Raw genomic sequence first — 20,696 nt, 5'->3', positions numbered from 1 at the left:
CTAGAGGGAAAGTATTATTATAAATATCATTGGGCAGAGGAAGTTCAGAGAGTCAAATTAGACTCCCCTTCTTTTTTTAAAAAATTATTATTTATTTAATTTTATTTATTCATTAATTTATTTGAATTTGACCAGAGAGAGACACAGAGAGAGAGAGAGAGAGAGAAAGGGAGAAAGGAAGCCGCCAGGTCCGGGACTCAAACCGTGGCCAGCCATGTGGGAGTGTCCAGCACCTTAACCACAACGCCACCTGCTGGTCCCCTAGACGCTCCTTCTTTTATGTCTATAAAATGCTTTCTTTATAGTATGGGATCTACCAAGAGTTATTGCAATATTAGCAATAATTTAGTTACCTAGCTTTCTCATCAGGCTATATTTGAAGGTAGATCATGTATACTTTGTCCTGGTGTCTTTTTTTTTTTTTTTTGAGAGGTTTTTGCTATAGGGCAAGTGCGTTCGCCAGAGAGACGGAGAGAAACAGAGAGACAGAAAGTGAGAAATCACCCCCCAGGAGGGATGGCCACGCCGCAATCCCTTCTCCTCCTTTCTCCTCTTGGGATCTTGGGCACACACGCACGCACACGCACCTGGCGTGAGTTTAAGTCACCGGGCCCAGGACTTGAACCACAGTCGACTACATGAGAGTCCAGCGACATGGCCATTACACCAACTGCTGGTCCTTCCTGGTGTCTTTGAAGCCTAAGAAGTACTTCATACATGGTAAGCACTCAACACTTAATTTGGTGATGACTGAATACATGAATAAATGAATGAGTTAACAGATGAATGAGGAAACTTGTCCATGGTCTCACAGCCTAAAGTAAAACTCCAGAATTGTATCCAGGTTAGGTGACAAAATTTCATGCAGAACTGAATCAGTGAAAAGTTAAGTTCAGCTTAGGAAACTGACAGAGGCTTACCTGATAACTCCAACCCAGGGATCCCAGATTGCTAGTTGCTGTCTCTGAAATATTCAGACATTTCACCTGGCCCGAATGATTGTAATAGACATTGAGAGCTTGGAAAATATTCTGCACCAACACTGTATCAGATACATCAGGATTTTTCAAATATTGGCATACTACCTGTCATTTTACAGAGATAAATGAGGGAAGAGTTAGGACATGAATATAAAATTATAGCCTAATAACACACACACACACAAACACACACACACACAAGATTTTGATGTGATCATAAAACATTCTTAAACATCTAGCTGCATTGCTTGACAATTTCTGTCTCCTTAGTATATAATCCCTTTCATAAATGAACAGACCTCTTCAATTAGTCCCCCAGCTACAGCAATAAACCAAAATCACTTGCAGAGTATACAAAATCTTCTCCACCTACCACTCTAGCTTCATCTTACAGCCTTTGTTCCAGCTTAGCAAAACCATTTCCTACAACCCTGAGCTCTTTCCTTTCCTTCCGTTTACCCTAAAGTGCTCTTTTCCCATTCTCCCACTTCACTGATGCCCAGTAAACACGCATGTGTCTTTTACAATATTCAGCTTAAAAATCACGTCCTCTGAGGCCATCCTTGTTATGCCTCAGATTCAAAAACCACTACCTTCTTGGTAGCTCCACTGCACCCTGTACCTATTTCTATCAGATCCCCTATAATGCTCTAATGCACTCGTTTGTTCTGGAATGGCTTCCTCAGCACTTATGGCCACACCGCAATCTCTTCTCTTTTATTCTTTTGGGATTTTGAGTATGCACACACATGCGCCTGGCATGAGTCTGAAACCACTGGGTTTAGGATTCAGACTACAGTCAGCCATATGGGAGTCCAACAATGTAACCATTACACCATCTGCTGTTCCCTTGAATGAGTATTTTTATAAAGATGAAAAATTTATAAAATTTCTTGGGTCAGCAGGGGACATGGTGGTTAAGGTGCTGGATCTCACGTGGCTTGCAGTCCCAGACCTGGGAGCTTGAAAAACATGCTGGGCATGTGCACATGCGTGCCCCAAATCCCAAAAGAATAATGGAGAAAAAGGGATTGCTAAGTTGGTCATCCTCCTGGGGGATGATTTCTCATTTTCCCTCTCTCTCTGTCTCTCTGTTGTACATGTATCCTATGGCAAAAAATCTTAAAAAAAAAAAAAAAACTATGAAAAAAATTACACCAAGTTCCAGCATCTGTGGTATGACAAATATTTAGGTTCTATCCTTTGACCCCACATGCACCAAGGCAAGTAAAGATAATGATTTGTTTAAAACTTTAAATGTCCCTACCTATGAGGATAAGCATTTGAATAAGAGAAAAAAAAGGGGATGCAAAGAAAAAAAATTTTTAACTTTATTTATTTATTTATTTATTTATTTAACTTGCCCAAAGAAGGGCGGGGGGTGGAGGTGGAGAGCAAGAGAGAGAGAGAGAGAGAGAAAGTGAGAAAGCAAGCCACCAGGTCTAGGACTTGAACCATGGTTGGCCATGTGGGAGTCCAGCGCCCTTGATCACCATGCCACCTGCTAACCCTGCAAAGAAACATTTTTTAAAGAAGATGGAAAGGGCCAGCAGGTGGATTGGTGTTTAAGGTGCTGGACTCCCATGTGGACGACAACAGTTCAAGTCCCAGATCTAGTGGCTTGCTTTCTCATTTTCCTTCTCTGTGTGTGTCTCTGTGAGTATGCAAATTTATAAAAATAACAACAACAATAATAATGATAAATAGAATTAAATAATTCCTAAAAAAAAAGACCAATCTCCTCTCAGAGAGCATAGTCCATCCACATTAAAGAAATAATTAAACAGTTTTACTAACAGGTATCCATACTGGGACCAGCAGATGGCGTAATAGTTACATCACTGGACTCCCATGTAGTTGATCATGGTTCAAGTCCCAGACCCAGCAGCTTAAAACTCACCCAGGCATGGGACCAGCAGATGGTGTAATGATTATGCTGCTGGATTCCCATGTAGTCAACCCTGGTTCGAATCTCGAACCCAGTGACTTAACCCTCCTCACATTGGAGCGTGTGCATGCATGCCCTAGATCCCAAATAGAGAAGGGATTGAAGCATGGCCATCCTCCCAGGGGGGTGATTTCTTGCTTTCTGTCTCTCTGGCTCTCTGTTGAGCACACACATGCCCTAAATCAAAAAAGAAAAAAAACAAAAAAAGAAAAGAAAAGAAAAACCACACTGCACACATGTGTGTGCATGCCCAAAATCCCGAGAGGAGAATGAAGAAGGGATTGCTGCGTGGCCATCCCCCCCTGGGAGAGTAATATCTCATTCTCTGGCTCTCTCTGGCTCTCAGGTGAGTATAAGTGCCCTATAGCAAAAAAATACTTAAAAAGAAAAAAAACAAGAAGAAGAAAGCACACGAAGTTTTAGAATGCCTTGCAAAACAGAATTGAAAGAACTTCACAAACCTATCAAGCTTACAGCAATAAGGAAATGGAAGTTGAAGAAAATTCAGAAGTCACAACAGTGTTTTACTCTTCTGACAACTCTCAATTATTCATGGTGAATCAAAAAATATCTAATATTTCCATAGTACATTTCTCAGAAAATGTTCTTAAAGAATATGTCAATCAGGGGACCAACAGTTGGTGTAATGGCTATGCCGCTGGATTCCCACGTAGTCAACTGCAGTTCGAGTCCCGAACCCAGTGGCTTAAACTCATGCTGGGCATGTGTGTGTGCATGCCCAAGATCTTGAGAGGAGAATAAAAAGAAGGGATTATGGCATAGCCATCCCCCTAGGGGGGTTATTTTTCACTTTTTGTCTCTCTGTCTCTGTCTTTCTGGTGAGTGCACGTGCCCTATAGCAAAAACCTCTCCAAGAGAGAGAGAGAGAGAGAGAGAGAGAGAGAGAGAGAGAAAGAACATGTCAGTTAGAAATACTCCAGTCAATTCAGAAATCAAGAACCAACCACAGGATTTATTAAACTACCTATTGCCAAAAGTTGATCAGCACCTGTCCTGAATCTGAACACTATCAGCAGATTCCAGTTTTTCCAAATGTAGCACAAAACTACAGAGGAGACGCACGGAGAGAATGCAGAGATGGGCATTAGGTTCAGGCACAGTGTGGTACTTGAGGCAGGGTAACAACGCCGGCAGGGCAGGGGGGAATGGGAACTGATGTGCGACAAGTAGTCTAAAACTCTGGAACAGTAGCAAGTGAGTGTGATTCACATGCTGGCATCAGAACCCCTCTTAGAGCTAGAACACTGGGCCTCTGTCGGGCAAAGAAAGAGAGTCCCCATGAATAGCCATCTCTGCAAATAGCAGCTACTGTCACTCTTTAAAAGATACAAGCATGGCTAGAGACTGGCACCAGCTGACAATACTTGGGTTTCTGTACTCCCAGTTACACAGATAGAGTATTGTGGTCAGAAACTGGACCTATGTGGATAGAAAATCCAGGTCCAGATTAAGGGCAGTCCTGGGCCCACTCTCCTGTGAGGGCAGATCACCCTTGGAGTGCTGGTCTAGTTCCAAGCACTATACTTTAAGGACACTGACCAGGCCAGCAGGTGGCATGGAAATTGAGGGCTGAATCCTACATGGTGGACTGAGAGGCTCAAATCCCGGACTCAGCAGCTTGAGAATCATGCCTGGCACGTGTGCATGTGTGCACAAAATCCCGATAGGAGAGTGGAAAAGAAGGTATTGTAGTGTGGCTATTTCCCCTGGTGGGGAGGGGTGATCTTTCACTTTCCCCCTTTCTCTCTGTCTCTCTTGGATAAGGGTATGTGCCCTACAGCAAAAATTCAAAGAAAAAAAAAAGGATGCTGATCATGAGGAAATTCAGGAGAGCAATCAGAACAAGAAGTCAAAGAAGCAACCCTAAGTCGGTCAGTTAAATTAGTCTCAATTTTTCATTATTACAAATAAGGCTAAATATGTTTTAAAGAATTATTTTGGGGATCAGCAGTTAGTGTAATGGCTATGTTGCTGAACTCCCATTGATTCAAAGGAAACAAAAAAAATTTTTTTTTTAATATTGTCAGGGAGCACATGCTTTTACCAGAGAAAAACAAAGAAGGGGAGACAGCATCCCCCAATGGGGAATGGCCATGTCATAACTCCTTCTCCATTTCTCCAAACTCTTGGGATTCTAGGGATCCATACACATGTGTCCAGTGAGTTTATCAAGTCGCCAGGACCAGGGTTCAAACCTTGTTCAGCCACTGGGATCCAGGTGAACTTAACCACTAGGCCACAGGGGCAACCCCAAGGAAATTAAACATTTATAAAGCCTATGGTATTTCCAGTCAAACTGCCTTATAGAAAGGAAGTTCCAACTTATAATTTTAGTATGCTACTTAGAAGGCCTGAAAATGTCATTTAAATTTTTTTTTTTTTTTTTGCAAAATATTTGCCAATTTACCATGGGAATTTTATTTTAGGTGATTCTAAAGTTCTTTTTTAACTCAAAGATTCTTTGAGTCTGAGCATCATCCTCTAGCAAAAAAATAAAAAAATAAAAAACCCCACCATCTCCACATATCACTATACATTTCCTTAAATATTTTGGTAGTAAATAAAGTTTTTAAAAAATACTTAAGTTGGGGCCAGCAGGTAGCCTGGTGGTTAAGGTGCTGGACTCCCACATGACCAACTGCAGTTCAAGTCCTAGCCATAGTGACTTGCTCTCTCTTCTCTCTTTCTCTGGTGAGTGTATATACCCTATAGAAAGTTTAAAAATAATAATGATGGGATCAGCAGATGGTGTAATGGTACCGTCACTGGACTCCCACGCAGGTGACTGCAGTTCAAGTCCCTGACCTGGTGACTTAAAACTCACACCTGTTGTGCATGGGTACATGCCCTAAATCCCAAGAGGAGAATGGAGGAGAAGGAACTGTGGCATGGCCATCTTTTCGGGGGTGATTTCACGCTTTCTCTTTCTCTCTGGTGAGCACACATGCTCTACAGCAAAAATCTCTCTTAGGAAAATAAATAAATAAAATTAAATAAATTCTTTTTTTAAAATACTGAAGTCATACTAGCAACATCTAAGCGCTATTCCCATGCTTAATTCAAAGATTACAATAATTCAAAAGGAGACAGTCATGGGACCAGCAGTTAGCATAATGGTTATGTCACTGGACTCCCATGTATGTAGTCAACTATGATTCGAGTCCCAGACCTGGTGGCTTAAACTCAGGCCAGGTGCGTGTGCATGCGTGCCCAAGATCCCGAGAGGAGAATGGAGGAGAAGGGATTGCGGCATGGCCATCCCCCCCGGGGGGGTGATGTCTCGCTTTCTATCTCTCTGTCTCTCCCTATCTTTCTGGCAAGTGCACATGCCCTATAGCAAAAACCTCTCCAAAAGAAAAATAAAAAAAGAAAGAAAGAAAGAAAAAAAGGAGGCAGTCACATACTTTTATCAAAGATCTGTAAACTATATAAGACATTTAAATATCAGGTTAAATCATATGAAATTGCCATATTTACAGGTGAAACACAGTCAAACTGGTGATTTTGGCTCAACTTCTTAAACTTCATTAGTTTCGTCCTGGTAATTTGCAGATATTACTGCCTGGATGAGGGTGAGCCCTGGCCCTGCTGACTGTTTATGTAGGGACTGTGATCTAATCAGACAAGGAAGGAGTCCCTGCCAGCCACCGCTACCAAAATTCTCAACACCCAGGTAGTTCCTGCACTATACTTTCCATCTATTTTGTGGGGACCAGCAAATGGCTTCTTCTAAACAGTTTCCACATAAAGTATATCATTCCTACTTATTCCATAAGTGCAAATGCACTGACATGAGGACAGCTGGGGCCAAGGTTGCTAACACAACTATCGAAGACCCCTTGAGCCTGGATAACTTCCCCACAATGACCCAGGAAACGACATATAATTACCATTCCCATTTCAGAGGCCTAAACAAGCTCAGAGAGGTCTGGCTATAGACATACAAGTGAACGTCTATAAATATGCAGTCTCACTGCAGACTTTGACCACAAAGTCCTGGTATAATTATTTGTCTTCCTGATATTGTATAATAACAATACTGTATATTGGTAGTTTTTTTATTATTTATTTATATTATTATTTATGCATTTCATCACTACACATCATTTAAATTGTAGAGACTTTACCCAGCATGATATCACCAGCCCAGTTGAGAATACTATACACGTCCTCATCAAGAAATAATAAACCATATCTGTGTCCTACAAATGTCTTACCTCTCTATTTTTTTCCCCAAATTTCCTTTCCTATCTTCCCCTCCCACACTCTCTTTCTACTTTGTCTTTAGTGTCCATAACAATTTTTAAAAATTATATTATCATTTATTCAATGTATTTATTACTCTTCAATTTGCCCAGAGAGACAGAGAAGGAGAGAGGAAGTGTGAGAAAGCAAGCCCCCAGATCTAGGACTTTTTTAATGCTTGTATGTCCTCCAGTCCTTCAATCTCTACCACAGAGTGTGGACAGTCGATATATGTTAAGTGGAGACATACAATGTCTCTCTTTCATAGCCTGACTTGTTAGCTTTATATAATTAGCATATATTCAGTGTTTACTATATATCAGATCCTATGTAATACTGATAATGACCCTAAAATAAACTTTAAGTTGCTAGTATCCCCATTTTGCAAGTAGGAAACTAAAGTATGAATTCAATAACTTTCCCAAAGTTAAACAACAAGAAATGGCAAAGCAGAGATTCAAATGCAGACTCACTCTGGAACTTCCATCTGTAACCACGATTTTGCAGGTGCTCAACTTTGAACATTTCAGTGTTAAGAGAAAAATAACACAAACAGTGCCTTAGAACACCTGTAGTCTTGTGCTTAATTATATAAAAAAAGGTTTTTATTCTTACATTGTCTTTATATTTTTCTACGTTTATTTGTTTGGGATAAAACAAATAAGAGCTCCTAAAACAATATAAAACTATGAAACTTAAAAAATATGCAACAGCGAGACCAACAGGTGGCGTGGTGGTTATGACACTGGAATTCCCACATGACTGACCACGGTTCAAGTCCCAGACCTGGCAGCTTGCTTTCTCACTCTTCCTCTCTGTCTTTTGCTGGCAAAATATATGTGAAAATAATAATAATAATAAAAAAATTCTTTTTAAAAATATATATACAACAGCAAAAAGAAAACTATAACAGCAGAGTCATGAGGCTCAAGAATCAATGCTTGAGGGACCAGCAGTTAGCGTAATGGCTATGTCGCTGGACTCCCACGTAGCCAACCGCGGTTTGCGTCCCGGACCGGGTGGCTTAAAACTCATGCCGGGTGCATGTGCGTGCGTGCCCAAGGTCCCGAGAGGAGAACGGAGGAGAAGGGATTGCGGCATGGCCATCCCCCCTGGGGGGTGATTTCTAGCTTTCTGTCTCTCTGTCTGTCTGTCTGGCGAGCACACGCGCCCTATAGCGAAAACCTCTCCAAAAAAAAAAAAAAAAGAATCAATGCTTGAGGGACCAGCAGATGGCGTAATGGTTCCTTCACTGGACTTCCAAATAGTCAATGGCAGTTCGAGTCCCAGACTGGCGGCTTAAAAACTCACACTGGGTATGTGTGTATGTGTGCCCAAAATCCCAAGAGGAGAATGGAGGAGAAGGGATTGCAGCATGGCCATCCCCCCCTGGGGAGTGATTTTTCGCTTTCTGTGTCTCTGGTGAATGCACAACACATCCTATAGTAAAAATCTCTCTCAAAAATTTTAAATGAAAAAATCAATACTTGAAATGAACAGACTTAAATTCATTTTTTATTTTCTATCATAAATTAGTATTCAGGAAATACTTAAAAGAAGTATTAGAAGTCTAGTTTAATCATTCTCATTTTCAAGAGTATAGAAACAGTAAAGAAAATAGAGCATTTGTGCAACATTACCACTAAGCTTATCAGATCTGCACCCAAATATTTAGGTTCAGCCCTTTAACCCCACACACCAAAGAAAGTAAAGATAATGATTTGTTCAAAAGTTCTAAGTGTCCCTACCTATGAGAATAAGCATTTGAATAAGAGAAACAAAAGGAAAGCAAAGAAAAAAATTTAAAAGAGGAAACAAAAAAGATAAGTTAAAAATAAAAAAGACCAATCTTCTCTCAGAGAGCATGGTCCATCCACATTAGAGAAAGGATTAAGCAGATACATTCAGCTTTTCTAACAGATTTTCTTTCTCTAAGACTTCAATACCCCTCTCACACTCACTCAGATAATCACATTAGTTTTGTCATTAAAAGCTCCCTTTTCATAGAATGCACCTAAACCGCTTAAACCACCCAGAGAGGTCGCATACATTATCAAACACCAAAACAAACGGAAGAGATTTTTCATCTTATGTCTTATTATTTCACTGTATTTATCTGCATGCTCAGCAGGTCCAGCTCAAATATTTGATATGTTATCAGCTAAAAACTGATTCCAACATTAGCAAACTACAGTAACGAACTTTTTAAGCTGAGAAGAGACCTAGTCGTATTTATGCTGACAGAACAGTCAAATGACAGAGGGGCTTTCTATTTTACTTTTCTCTTCTTCCTTGTGTTCTACTAGCCAAGTCCATGATTATTTCTGCATGAATGTTGCAGCTTCTGTTAAGAGTAAACAAAAGCAAAGAGAGTCTGAGTGTGCAAAGCTCAGAGACAAATTAAAAAGGATACTTGAATTGACACAAGAAATGGCATTTAGTTGCAGCCCATGGAGTCTGTAGAACTGTACAAAGTCCAGACAGAATTGGAATCACCTGCTTTTTTTTTTTCCATAACCCAACTGTTACACATTATCCCAGCATCCCAAGCCTAAGTTACAGACTCAGAAAAGGACGGCTGTTTGTCAGCCCTTTAAAAAGGAGGAAGTGTATCAGAGGGAGGAGGAGTTCTGCTTAAAAGGAACTATCCAAGTGAAAGAGCAGTCCCCAGCTGGGTAGTGTTCCAAGGATTAGTGGGCTGGGAGAACAGAGAGGAGGTCAAGGAAGGAGAAACAGAGTGAACAGTGAAAGAAAGCGATCCAAAGCTCCAAGTTTGGGAGGGAGATGTGTAGTAGAAAAATTCTGAAAATCAGATGCGTAACTAACTATAGAATGAAACTGGAAACAGAGACAATGGAATGTTCTCCAGCAAGAAATAACAGAGGTTGTTTGTGTAATGGAGTGCAGGCAGGAAACAGAATCATATATGTAAGTAATCAAGAATTCCTTAACACTTCAAGGGAAAGAATAACATTGGTAAAAAGTAACTGAGGAGAATGATAAGAACTAACTATGAATTAAAAAAAAAACACAACAACAAAGTAGTTTGCCCTAAAAATAAGCTTTTATAATGTGTATATACAAAAGATTAAAGAAGGACTGTGGTCAATCAAAAACAGATGGCAAAATATTTGAAGCATACTCCACTGGTTTCAAATAATTATATACGACAGCAAAGGATAAAATACTTATATTTAAGACTCAACAGGAACATCAAAGTATCTCAATGGAACATTAAAGAAGTAAGGTAAAAACAAAGTTAGATTGCTCACTGTTAAAAGTGATGATAAACCAACGTTTTTTTTTAAGAGAGCGAGCTTTTTATTATAAGGTGCATGTACTCTCCAGAGAGATAGAAAGAAAGCAAGAAATCATCCCCCTGGGGAGGATGGCCATGCTGCACATGCCCAGTGTTTTAGGCTGCCGGGTCCAGGACTTGAACCGTAGTCAACTACATGGGAGTCCAGCAATGTAACCATCTGCTGTTCCCCCAATAACACTTTTAAACAGCTGTCTTCCTCTGACACTCTCTAGATCAGAGGTCAGCATACTATAATAGCCAGGCCAAATCCATCCCACAGCCTGTTTTATAAAGTATTACTGCACATGGCTATTCTCTTTCATTTAGTATTATCTATGGGTACTTCTGTGCAATAGTTGCAGAGCTGAAGAACTGACAGAAATCATATGGTCCATAAAGACTTAAATATAGCTCTTCATGGACAGAGTTTGCGATTCCCTGTTCTAAATAACAGAATTTATTCTCTGTATGTTTTTATCATCTGATAACTCATTTGTTCTTCAAATGGAGAAAGAAATGCAAATGTAATTCCCACTCTTAACACAGATTAAGGACAGAATTAAACCTGATAGTGTTCATACTGTGAACAGCAATCTACTATCTTCAGTCAAGTCTCTTCTTTCTTTTCTTTTTCTTTTTTTTTTTTTTGAGAGGTTTTTGCTATAGGGTGTGTGCGCTCACTAGAAAGACAGAGACAGAAAGTGAGAAATCACCCTCCAGGGAGGATGACCATGCTGCAATCCCTTCTCCATTTTCACTCAGGATCTTGGGCATGCATATACACACGCCTGGCATGAGTTGAAGCCAACAGGTCGGGGACTTGAACCACAGTCAACTACATGAGAGTCCAGTGACGTAGCCATCACGCCATCTGCTGGTCCCTGGTCAAGTCTCTTTCTAATGCAAGACAATGGGATAGAAGATCATAGACTCTGAATTATGGCAGACCCAAATTCAAATCCTACTCCATCCTCTTGTGGTTGAGGTTTAATTTCTCCTCCATAAATCTGGGACTCTACTTTTTCCCACAGTATTTTTGTGAGGATTAAATGAGACAGTATATATGAAAGTGCTTTGTAAATAGTAAAATAATATGGAAGGATAAGGCATTATTACCACATATACATTTATAGAGACTAATTTAGACTTTGCCCCATTATATTGATCCAGGGTTTCTTAACACAAGCAAGATCTGCTCTTTTTAATAAATTTGAGTTGTCAAAATTAAATTTGATTCAATATACATTTACTTCCAACCTGCTATGTGCAAGATTCACTGGTCATTCTACTGTTTACATAAAGAAAAATTACTTTAATAGCAAATGGCCTTGTTCCATTTTGGTTACAAGGATTTTTTTTGTATGTTTGTTTAGAGATCTTTGCTATGGAGCACATGTGCTTGCCGGAGAAAGAGAAACAGAAAGTGAGAAATGAGAAATCCCCCCTCCCCCTCCCCCGGGGATGGCTATGCCATAATCCCTTCTCCATTCTCCTCTTAGGATCTTAGGTATGCACACACACACACCTGGTGGGATTTTCAAGCCACCAGGTTCAACTACTGAACCACAGTTGGCCATGTGGGAGACCATCACCATAACCACTGTACCACCTGCTGGCCCTGTTATAAAGTTTTATCCATTTACTAGTTTAAAGGAACAGTTAAAAGTGCTTTTGAAACCTGACTATCATATCACTAATTCTGTTTTTATTTCTAGTACCGATTCTAGCTGTAGAACCAGTTATATCCTCTGAATTTAACTATCAATTGGCCAGTCTCTGTTTTTAAAACTAAGAAGAATGTTCTCTACAATTATTATTATTATTATTAGTTCTCTACAATTATTATTATTATTATTATTTTGCTTATTGCCAGAAGAGGCAGAAAGAACCCTCCCAATGAGGTGTGGTCACATCACAATCCTTTTTCCTTCATTTCTCAGTCCCAATCAGGACTTAGGGCACACATGCACATGGGCCTGGCATATTTTCAAGAAGTGCGACCAGAATTCAGACAATGACTGGCCATGTGGGATCTGGCTCCCTGTGCACACAGCTTAACCACTGTGCAACAGGGCTGGCCCTACAAAATAATTTTTTTTTTCTTTTATTTTGGAGAGGTTTTTGCTATAGGGCACGTGCACTCGCCAGAAAGACAGAGAGACAGAGAGACAGAAAGCGAGAAATCACCCCTGAGGGCGGATGGCCATGCCGCAATCCCTTCTCCTTCATTCTCCTCTCAGGATCTTGGACATGCATGCACACAGGGCCGGCATGAATTTAAGCCACCGGGTCCGGGACTCGAATCGCAGTCGACTACATGGGAGTCCAGCAACATAGGCATTATGCTAACTGCTGGTCCCCAAAAGAATTCTTAAAAAGAACATACATAATAAATAATTTTGACAAGGGGAAAAAAAAAAACAACCTTAAATTTTATGGTCTAATGTGTCTCTGCACTTTCCAGAGTATTTTCTCATTCGGTATCTTATTTGAGACTTGGCATAACCCTATTTGGTACGAAAGTATAATTATTCTATTCTGCAGAGAAAGACTCGGAGGCTCAGGAAAGAGGAGCACCTTGCCTAGAATCATGCAGCAGTCAGCAGCAGTTCTGGGCCAAACTCTCCCCTTCTGGACCCAAGTCAGTGCTTTTTCCACTCTGCCTTGCTGCACAGGGATCACTCCTTCACAATGTATATAGCACTTACAATACTTTAGCAGCTGAATGAATCACAGGACTGTAACAGCTGCCACTTCCTAAGCATCAGCCACATATTACATAGATCTAGACATTATACGTATATCCCAAAGATTCAGTAAGTTGTGCAAATAAACTGCACAGCCCAGGATGTGACATATAATAATTATTCTAAAAACAATAACTAATGGTCTTATTTCTAATTAATATAACTTTGCAATTGATGTATTTTATCTCTACTTTTTCAGATGAGAAAACTGAGGCTCAGAAAAATTAGGTAATATGTCCAAGTCTGCATAACCAGAAAGTAAAAGAACCCAGGAGTCCAGCCCAGATTTGACTAACTTCGGAGACTGCATGTCCCTAGAACTTGTTCTGATGCTGAAAGCCAGAGAACGTGTGCACAAAAAATGAGAAGCCTTTTATGAAAAATGATGAGAGGACATTTTTCTGTTACCTTGACAGGCCAAGCAGGCAGAGGCTGTAAAAAGTTAGATGCATAAGGGTAGTCTACCATCGCCAGGTTCACCCAGGTTTCAGAGATCCAATCTTTCAATTGTTGGATGTCCGGAGAGGTCAGTGGGCTGCACAAGTGAAGCTCTTCAGTAAGCCACCGCAAACCAGTGCCTGGGAACAGAATCATATCGTTGGAATCCAAAAAGGACTAATCAACAGAAATCTTTGTAGATCATTTATTCCTCACTTAGGATGGTAGAAAACTCAAGTCTTCTATATCACTTCTGCAAGAATGTTTTTTCAGGGGCCAGCAGGTTGCATAGTTGTTAGAGTGCTGGACTCTCACATGGTCAACCATGAGTTTGAGTCCTTGCTTTATGACCCTCTTTCTCTCTCTCTCTCTCTCTCTCTCTCTCTGGTGAATGCACATGCCCTATAGCAAATTAAATAATAATAATAATAATAAATAAAATTAAATAAGTAATTATTTTTAACAATTTGTTTTCAACATATTTCAAAATATTTTTAGAGCAACTAGATAATCCCAAAACAGACACGTTGTCTATCTTCATGGAATTTACCGAATTAGGATTCGGAATCATTCTCTCATTTTAAGATACCAGTTGAACTAAATAACAATTCTACAGAGCAACACGAACGCATAAACTGCAACTAAACAAAACAAAAGGATGTAGCTAACAAACGAAGCACTTAGCAAAAGACAGTGGACACAAAAAATACACACAATTCTAAATACTAAAAAATTTAAGAACAGCAAAATTAATCTATAGTTCCAGCATGGAGGACAGCAACCAGCGGAGCAAGTGTGGAGTTAGTGACTGAAAAGGGACAAGAGGGTTTCTGAGCTGTTGGTGACGTTCTTCCTCCTCAGGATGCTAATTACACTCTGTACCTTCTTTGTGAAAAGTCACCAAGCTACTCATTTTTGTGTACTTTTCTGTATATATGTTATACCTTAATAAAATATTTACTTTAAAAGCAAGACATTGAATGTTACAAGTGAGAGGTTAAAATAAGGACCAGCAGTTAGCGTAATGGCTATGTCGCTGAACTCCCATGTAGTCAACCATGGTTCGAGTCTCAAACCTGGTGGCTTAAACTCACACCAGGCACGTGAGCGTGCGTGCCCAAGACCCCGAGAGGAGAATGGAGAAAGGATTGCAGCGTGGCCATCCCTCCCGGGGGGTGATTTCTCACTTTCTGTCTCTCCGTCTTTGTGGTGAATGCACAGAACTTATAAAAAAAAAAAAAAAAAAAAAAAAAAAAAAAAAAACTTCTTCAAAAAAAGAAAAAAAAAGTATCATTCTACAGTCTTAATTAAAGGTTACCTGTATTTGAGAGTCGAGTAATGGCACCCCAAGACTTCCGAATGCTTTCTGAACAATTTGGGCCACTTTTACTAAAATCTGTAGTTACGATCTTCATAAATACACCACAAGGTACCAAATCCTCAAACTGCCAGATAGGGGCAGAAGCTGCAAGAGCTCTGAATGGTAAGAAAAAAGAAAAAAATTTATAACTCTTTTTATATATGTTTTAAAATCGAAACTAAAATTCAACAAATATGGTGAGAAAAAATAGCACAGCTGTTAATGATAAAAATGGAAATTTCTGTACAATAGAATGGAATGTTTTACCCAAAACGAATCTCTACATTTGCTTCAGTAATCATTAAGAAGTGCTGACATCCAATATAAATGCACGTACCCAACTACCATATGAGGATATTTCATCCTGAACCAGGCTGCAAGCATGCCACCATAAGAGCCCCCTAGGGCAATGACAGGTTGATTTTCAGCTCCTGGGATTGTTCTTTTCAAGTGTTTGATTAACTCTGCAAAATCGGCCAGAGCTTGTTCTGATGTCAGAAAATTCAAGTGTCTGAAATCCTAAAGAAAAATAACAAAGAACACGGGTATAAATGTTCACATAATAGCAGCTTAAGCATAGGATAGATCCAGAAAAGACCCAGAGTCAGATAAGCTTTTCTCCAAATAGAATTTCTTGGTGATTGAGCTAAAACTCTCAATCAAAGCAATAGCCATGCTGATTTAAACAACTCATGAAAAAGTCCTTTTAAGTTTGTTCAAGAACATAATGTATTTTGCATTCAAGTATCATTTTTATTAAATACTATTTAACAAAGACCTTGTGGAGGCTGTAGAAACAAATGGTTAAATAAGATTTAATAGCAAATATGATGAAATATAAAGTAAGTTTAACAGACAACTGTTACAACTTTTTATTTCAAATCTAGACACATTTAAAATGTCTACCACTTACGCAAAAACAAACTAAATCCTGTGGACAACTAAGATATGAATCATCGGTATGAATAGAACTAATTTTTCCTCATCGGAAAGACTATAAACAGGTCCAGCCTTGGTGGCACAGGCAGTAACATACTGATTCTCAGTGCTGGAAGCCTTGTGGCCAACTGCAGTTTCAGATCCCAAGTTGCCCTGAAATATACCAGGTATGCCTATGATCTTGATTAACTGGAGGGCTGGGGAAAGGAGGTTGCAGCATGGTAAGACTGTCAAGGGTACCTCTGTGTGTTCATCTCTCTCACACACTGTCTCATGAAAGAAAAAAAAGAAAAAAAAAAAAAGATGCTGTGGTGGAGTACATAAGGCAGCCAGACCCTACATGGCTGACTGTGTGCTTCGAGGCAGCTTAAGAAGCACATTAAGTATGTGTATATATACCCCAAATCCTGAAAGGAGACAGAAATGGAGAAGGGACTGAGGTGTGACCAAGACCATGGAGGCTGCTTTCCTACTTTCCCTCTCTGGCCAGTGCAGGTGTCCTCTAGCAAATTAAATGAAAGAAAAGAATAAATGAAAGAAAAGAAGAATAGAGTGGAAAAGAGAAGAGGAAATACAAGAAGCTCTTAAAAACAGAAAGATTATACATGATGTCAGCCATACCAATGACCATAACAAATTAACCTGCCTATTGCAAACAACTATAAACTTGAAGAGGAAAAAAAAAAACAACAAACAAAAAAAACCAACAACTATTTTCAGGTATCAGAAAACTGAGAACATAGATACTGATCCCTGAAAGGGACAAAACTTATAAAGTGAATTGCTTGAGCAGCTCGCTCTGTGTGTGGGGACAATTTCTTACAGTACAGAAGGTGAGGCTCAGAGTCTTGCTGAGCTGAGGAAGCCAATAAGGTATTTTCAAAAGAAGTCTTGACACTCTTTTGAAATGAGAAGCCTAATTCCCACTCCATTTGAACTTGGGCTGGACTTAGTGACTTGGTTCTACTGAACAGAATGTGGCAGAAGGGGTAATATGTGACTACCAAGGTTAGGTCACAGAAAAGCACTGCAGCTTCCACCTTGCTCTCGTCTCGGGCCAACATGGAAGGATGTTAGCTGCTATAACATGAAGCCATTCATGTGGGCCGCAGGGAAGCCCAGGAGGAGACAAGTTGAAGCCTCTTGCCAACATCCAACTCTAGTTTATCACTGGTGTGAGGTAGCTTCTGGAGTGGAGAGGATCTACCAGACAAGCCTTCAGATGACGGTAGCACCAGCTGGCATCATAACCTCATGAGACCCTCAAGAGCAGAACTGCCCAGCTAAGCTACTCCTAATCATCACCCACAGACACTGTGGTGCCTTACTTACTGCTACTTAAGCCACTAGGGTTTGAGGTAATTTATTATTCAGCAACAGTGACTCATACAATGCCACATACCTACATTAGGACATCCTGTAAAACCTTCATGCTTTCTTCTCCCCACTCTGACTTCCTCCATCACTTAGCATATTGCTGAGTCGCCTAATTCCCATCTGTCCCCTTTCCTACTCCTTTAGCCTTTCCTCTCACGGAGAATGTCTGCTCTCTAATTTACCCCTCCCTCCCTGTCACTATTCTATACTTCCAGTTTTTATGGCGCTGTGTACAGGTGAGTACAACTTGTTCCCCAATCTTCATGTAGTATCTGTAACATCCCTCATGTTACTCAAAAATTCTGTGAGCATGCTAAGCGAAAGAGGGGTATCAGAAAGAGTACTTAGCTTTCTGTTGGTAACAGAGGATCAATCACGGGGACCTGGGGGAGGGAGTTACACTTCTATCGGCAATAAGCTGACTGCTTCATCTATTTACAGGTTTTAGGACCTGTAAACCCCCTAATCAGCTATCTGAGCAATATCCTCTGCATGTAGCATAAGGTGTAAATACAAAGAATAGTTCCCATATAGCCAACAAATATCGGCCAATTATTCTGCTTTCTAGTTACACAAGGGCATTTTTATGTTCATTCATTTAATTTACGATAAAAGATAATAGAACCTCTGAAAATAAAAATACCAAGTCCTTTCAAAATACACGACCTAGAAAATGACTGACCCCAAGTTCTAGCTGAGAGATCCCCCAGATCATACGTGTACACTGGCAGTATGTCATATTATCTTGGGTTGTGCACAATGGTTTGTTTTGTTTTTTAAAATTTTGCCAGAGAGTGTATGTGCTAGCCAGAGAAAGAGAGGAAGTAAGAAAGACACTCCAACCCCATGGGGGATGGCAATGATGCAATCCTTTCTTCCCCATTTCTCCCTCCTTTTGGGATTTCAGGCCACACAGGCACACACCCCCAGGATGTTTTTCAAGCTCCTGGTGAGGAGTGACTCCTGGGTCCAGGACTCGAACCTCACTGTTGGTCATGTGGAATCCAGCTACTTAACTACCACGCCACCAGCTGGCTCTGTGCACAAATATTTTTAATGAAATGTTTATTGTTTTATTTTAATGTAACTTGGAAAAAATTAGTTAGTACATTAAGTCCTTGGTTAAGGTAATACTAAATTCAAAAAGTTAGTTACTGACAGAAAAATATTAATTCAACAGTAATATAGGTGACAAATTCATATAGCCAGAATCGCAAGGAAAAATAGATGAGTAACTCTGGTGAGGAAAAGTTCCTGGGTTTATTAAATGTAGAGTCTGTAGCTGAGGCCAGAGCATCTTGTAAGAACTGGGAAAGTCAGAAGGGAATTCTAGAGGCCAGTGGCATCACTGAATCATGGAGCTTATCTGTCTGTACCTTACTGATTACATTTTATAGAAAATCACCTATTAGACAAATATTTATGAGCGCATAAGCTCTTCTTATCCTGCATTGTAGCCCTAAAATCAATATTAAGTTTAAAATGTATTGTTTTACAGTGGCAGGTCCAATCATTGGACATAGTTTATACAGCAGAACTGTTTACTGACATTTTGAAACAATGACAAGCTCTCTGCACTATCTCTGCAGCCCTAGAGTAAAGATTTGCTTGGCTGAGGTTAGCCTCAGTACACCATTAAAGATCAGGCAGTTCAAGGTAAAGTTTTCTCACAGTGGGACATATAATTAGGAAATGTTCTAAACTTAGGGACCAGCAGTTAGCATAATGGCTATCTTGCTGGACTCTCATGTAGTCAACTACAGTTTGAGTCCCAGACTAGGTGGCTTAAAATCACACTGGGTGCATGTGCACGCATTCTCAAGATCCCGAGGGGAGAATGAAGGAGAAGGGATTGCGACATGGCCATCCATGCTGGAGGGTGATTTCTCTCTTTCTGTCTGTCTGTCTGGCAAGCGCAAGTGCCCTATAGCAAAAACCTCTCCAAAAAAAAAAAAAAAAAAAAAAAAACCAAAAAAAAGGTTTTAAAATTAAAAAAAAAAAAAAAAAAAAAGTACAAAGTATACTTACCTTGAATGAGTTGTTACCAAAGGGTAGGGACTCTCCATAGTACCGATGTTCAGCAAACACCAACATAGCTTTCAGTTCCTCAGCCACGTCCCACATGAATCCCTAGGAATTATTTACAAATTCACAGAATAAAGTCAGGATGAGGAAAAACGCCACAGAACATTTTGGTGAACCATATGAAAAAGATTTTAAACCAGAGTAAAAAGAGCTGTCTGAAAAGTTGTGCAATTTATGTTTGTTCTGCAAAAAAAGATGTAATTGCGGTTTCATTGTTGCACATCAATGTTACAATGTATTAGAGTGAAATAAACCCAGGTTACTACTCATCCACTAGTCATTCCAGCTCCCTATCCTGACACTAGCCCAGAACCAACATGATGCCCAAAATAGTGTTTGGGTTGCCCTGTGTGCCAAATATTCTAGGAAACATTTCAGGACATCTGTTAGCTGCCTATTCACAGGCATTTAGAACATAAAAGAAGAAACAGTACAAATAAGCATACCAAACTCGCTCGAGGTTCTATATTACTCTTATTTGAAAACAAATATAATAGTAACTAACAATAGCTAACAATAATCAAGTACTTATAATGTGTCAAGCACTGTTCTTAAAAGTATGATTATCTCCATTCTACAGACATGGACAGCGAGGAACAAGAGTTTAAATGACCTTCCATATCCACACAGCCAGGAAATGGCTCCACAATTCAAACATGAGCTGTCTGCTGCAAAGCACAACCATCGAGTGCTATGAGATCGTCTTTCTTCAACACCTAAGACTACTCGTTAATCAATGGCTGCCTTTCTGCACTAACCTTAGCTGTGGCATCAGAGTCCTCCTCTACAAAGCATTCTAGGCAGCTAATGTCAGTCAGTTAGATTTAGATGGAGCACAGATTAAAACACATTCCCAGGGTACACTGTTGCTCTTTAATGAGTTGCTACTCCCTAACAGGGGCTAACAACCTCTAAATGTTACTGTTTACTTTGGTCAATAAATGAACAACTGGAAGAGCTGTATGCCTGTGAGGATGACTAAGCCTCGTATCTCTGGTGGTTTAATAATCTTTGCTTTTTCTTTTAAGGACCTATTCATTCCCTGCCATTTGTCTAACAATCCTGCAATACCAGTTCAAGCAGGCTCTCCTTTGCCTGTCCCAGCCTGGCAGTGTGACTTGCTCCCTCCTCTCAACACCACTGCCCTACGTATGGATCTCTATTAAATTTTGTTTTTAATTTTTTTTAGAGGTTTTTGCTATAGGGCGCGTGCACTTGCCAGACAGACAGAGACAGAGAGAAACAGAGAGACAGA

General features: G+C 39.9%; 1 protein-coding gene across 6 annotated transcripts in view; it reads right to left on the bottom strand.

Moving 5' to 3' along the window:
* The window catches only part of PRCP (prolylcarboxypeptidase), a 74,958-nt gene that overhangs the window by 12,006 nt on the left and 42,256 nt on the right, over positions 1-20,696 (bottom strand). For all 6 annotated transcript variants that reach the window (XM_006144983.2, XM_006144982.2, XM_006144979.2 and 3 more), the window contains exons 4-8: positions 19,385-19,486; positions 15,378-15,559; positions 14,999-15,156; positions 13,651-13,820; positions 921-1,085 (exon numbers count right to left, since the gene is read on the bottom strand). In XM_006144983.2, the coding sequence (XP_006145045.1) occupies positions 921-1,085; positions 13,651-13,820; positions 14,999-15,156; positions 15,378-15,559; positions 19,385-19,486 (777 nt within the window). The remainder of the gene's footprint in view (positions 1-920; positions 1,086-13,650; positions 13,821-14,998; positions 15,157-15,377; positions 15,560-19,384; positions 19,487-20,696) is intronic.

This window comes from Tupaia chinensis, unplaced genomic scaffold, assembly GCF_000334495.1.
Source record: "Tupaia chinensis unplaced genomic scaffold, TupChi_1.0 Scaffold000139_1, whole genome shotgun sequence".
In the NCBI taxonomy this organism is placed as follows: Eukaryota; Metazoa; Chordata; class Mammalia; order Scandentia; family Tupaiidae; genus Tupaia; species Tupaia belangeri.
This window is presented reverse-complemented; position numbering and strand designations above follow the sequence as displayed.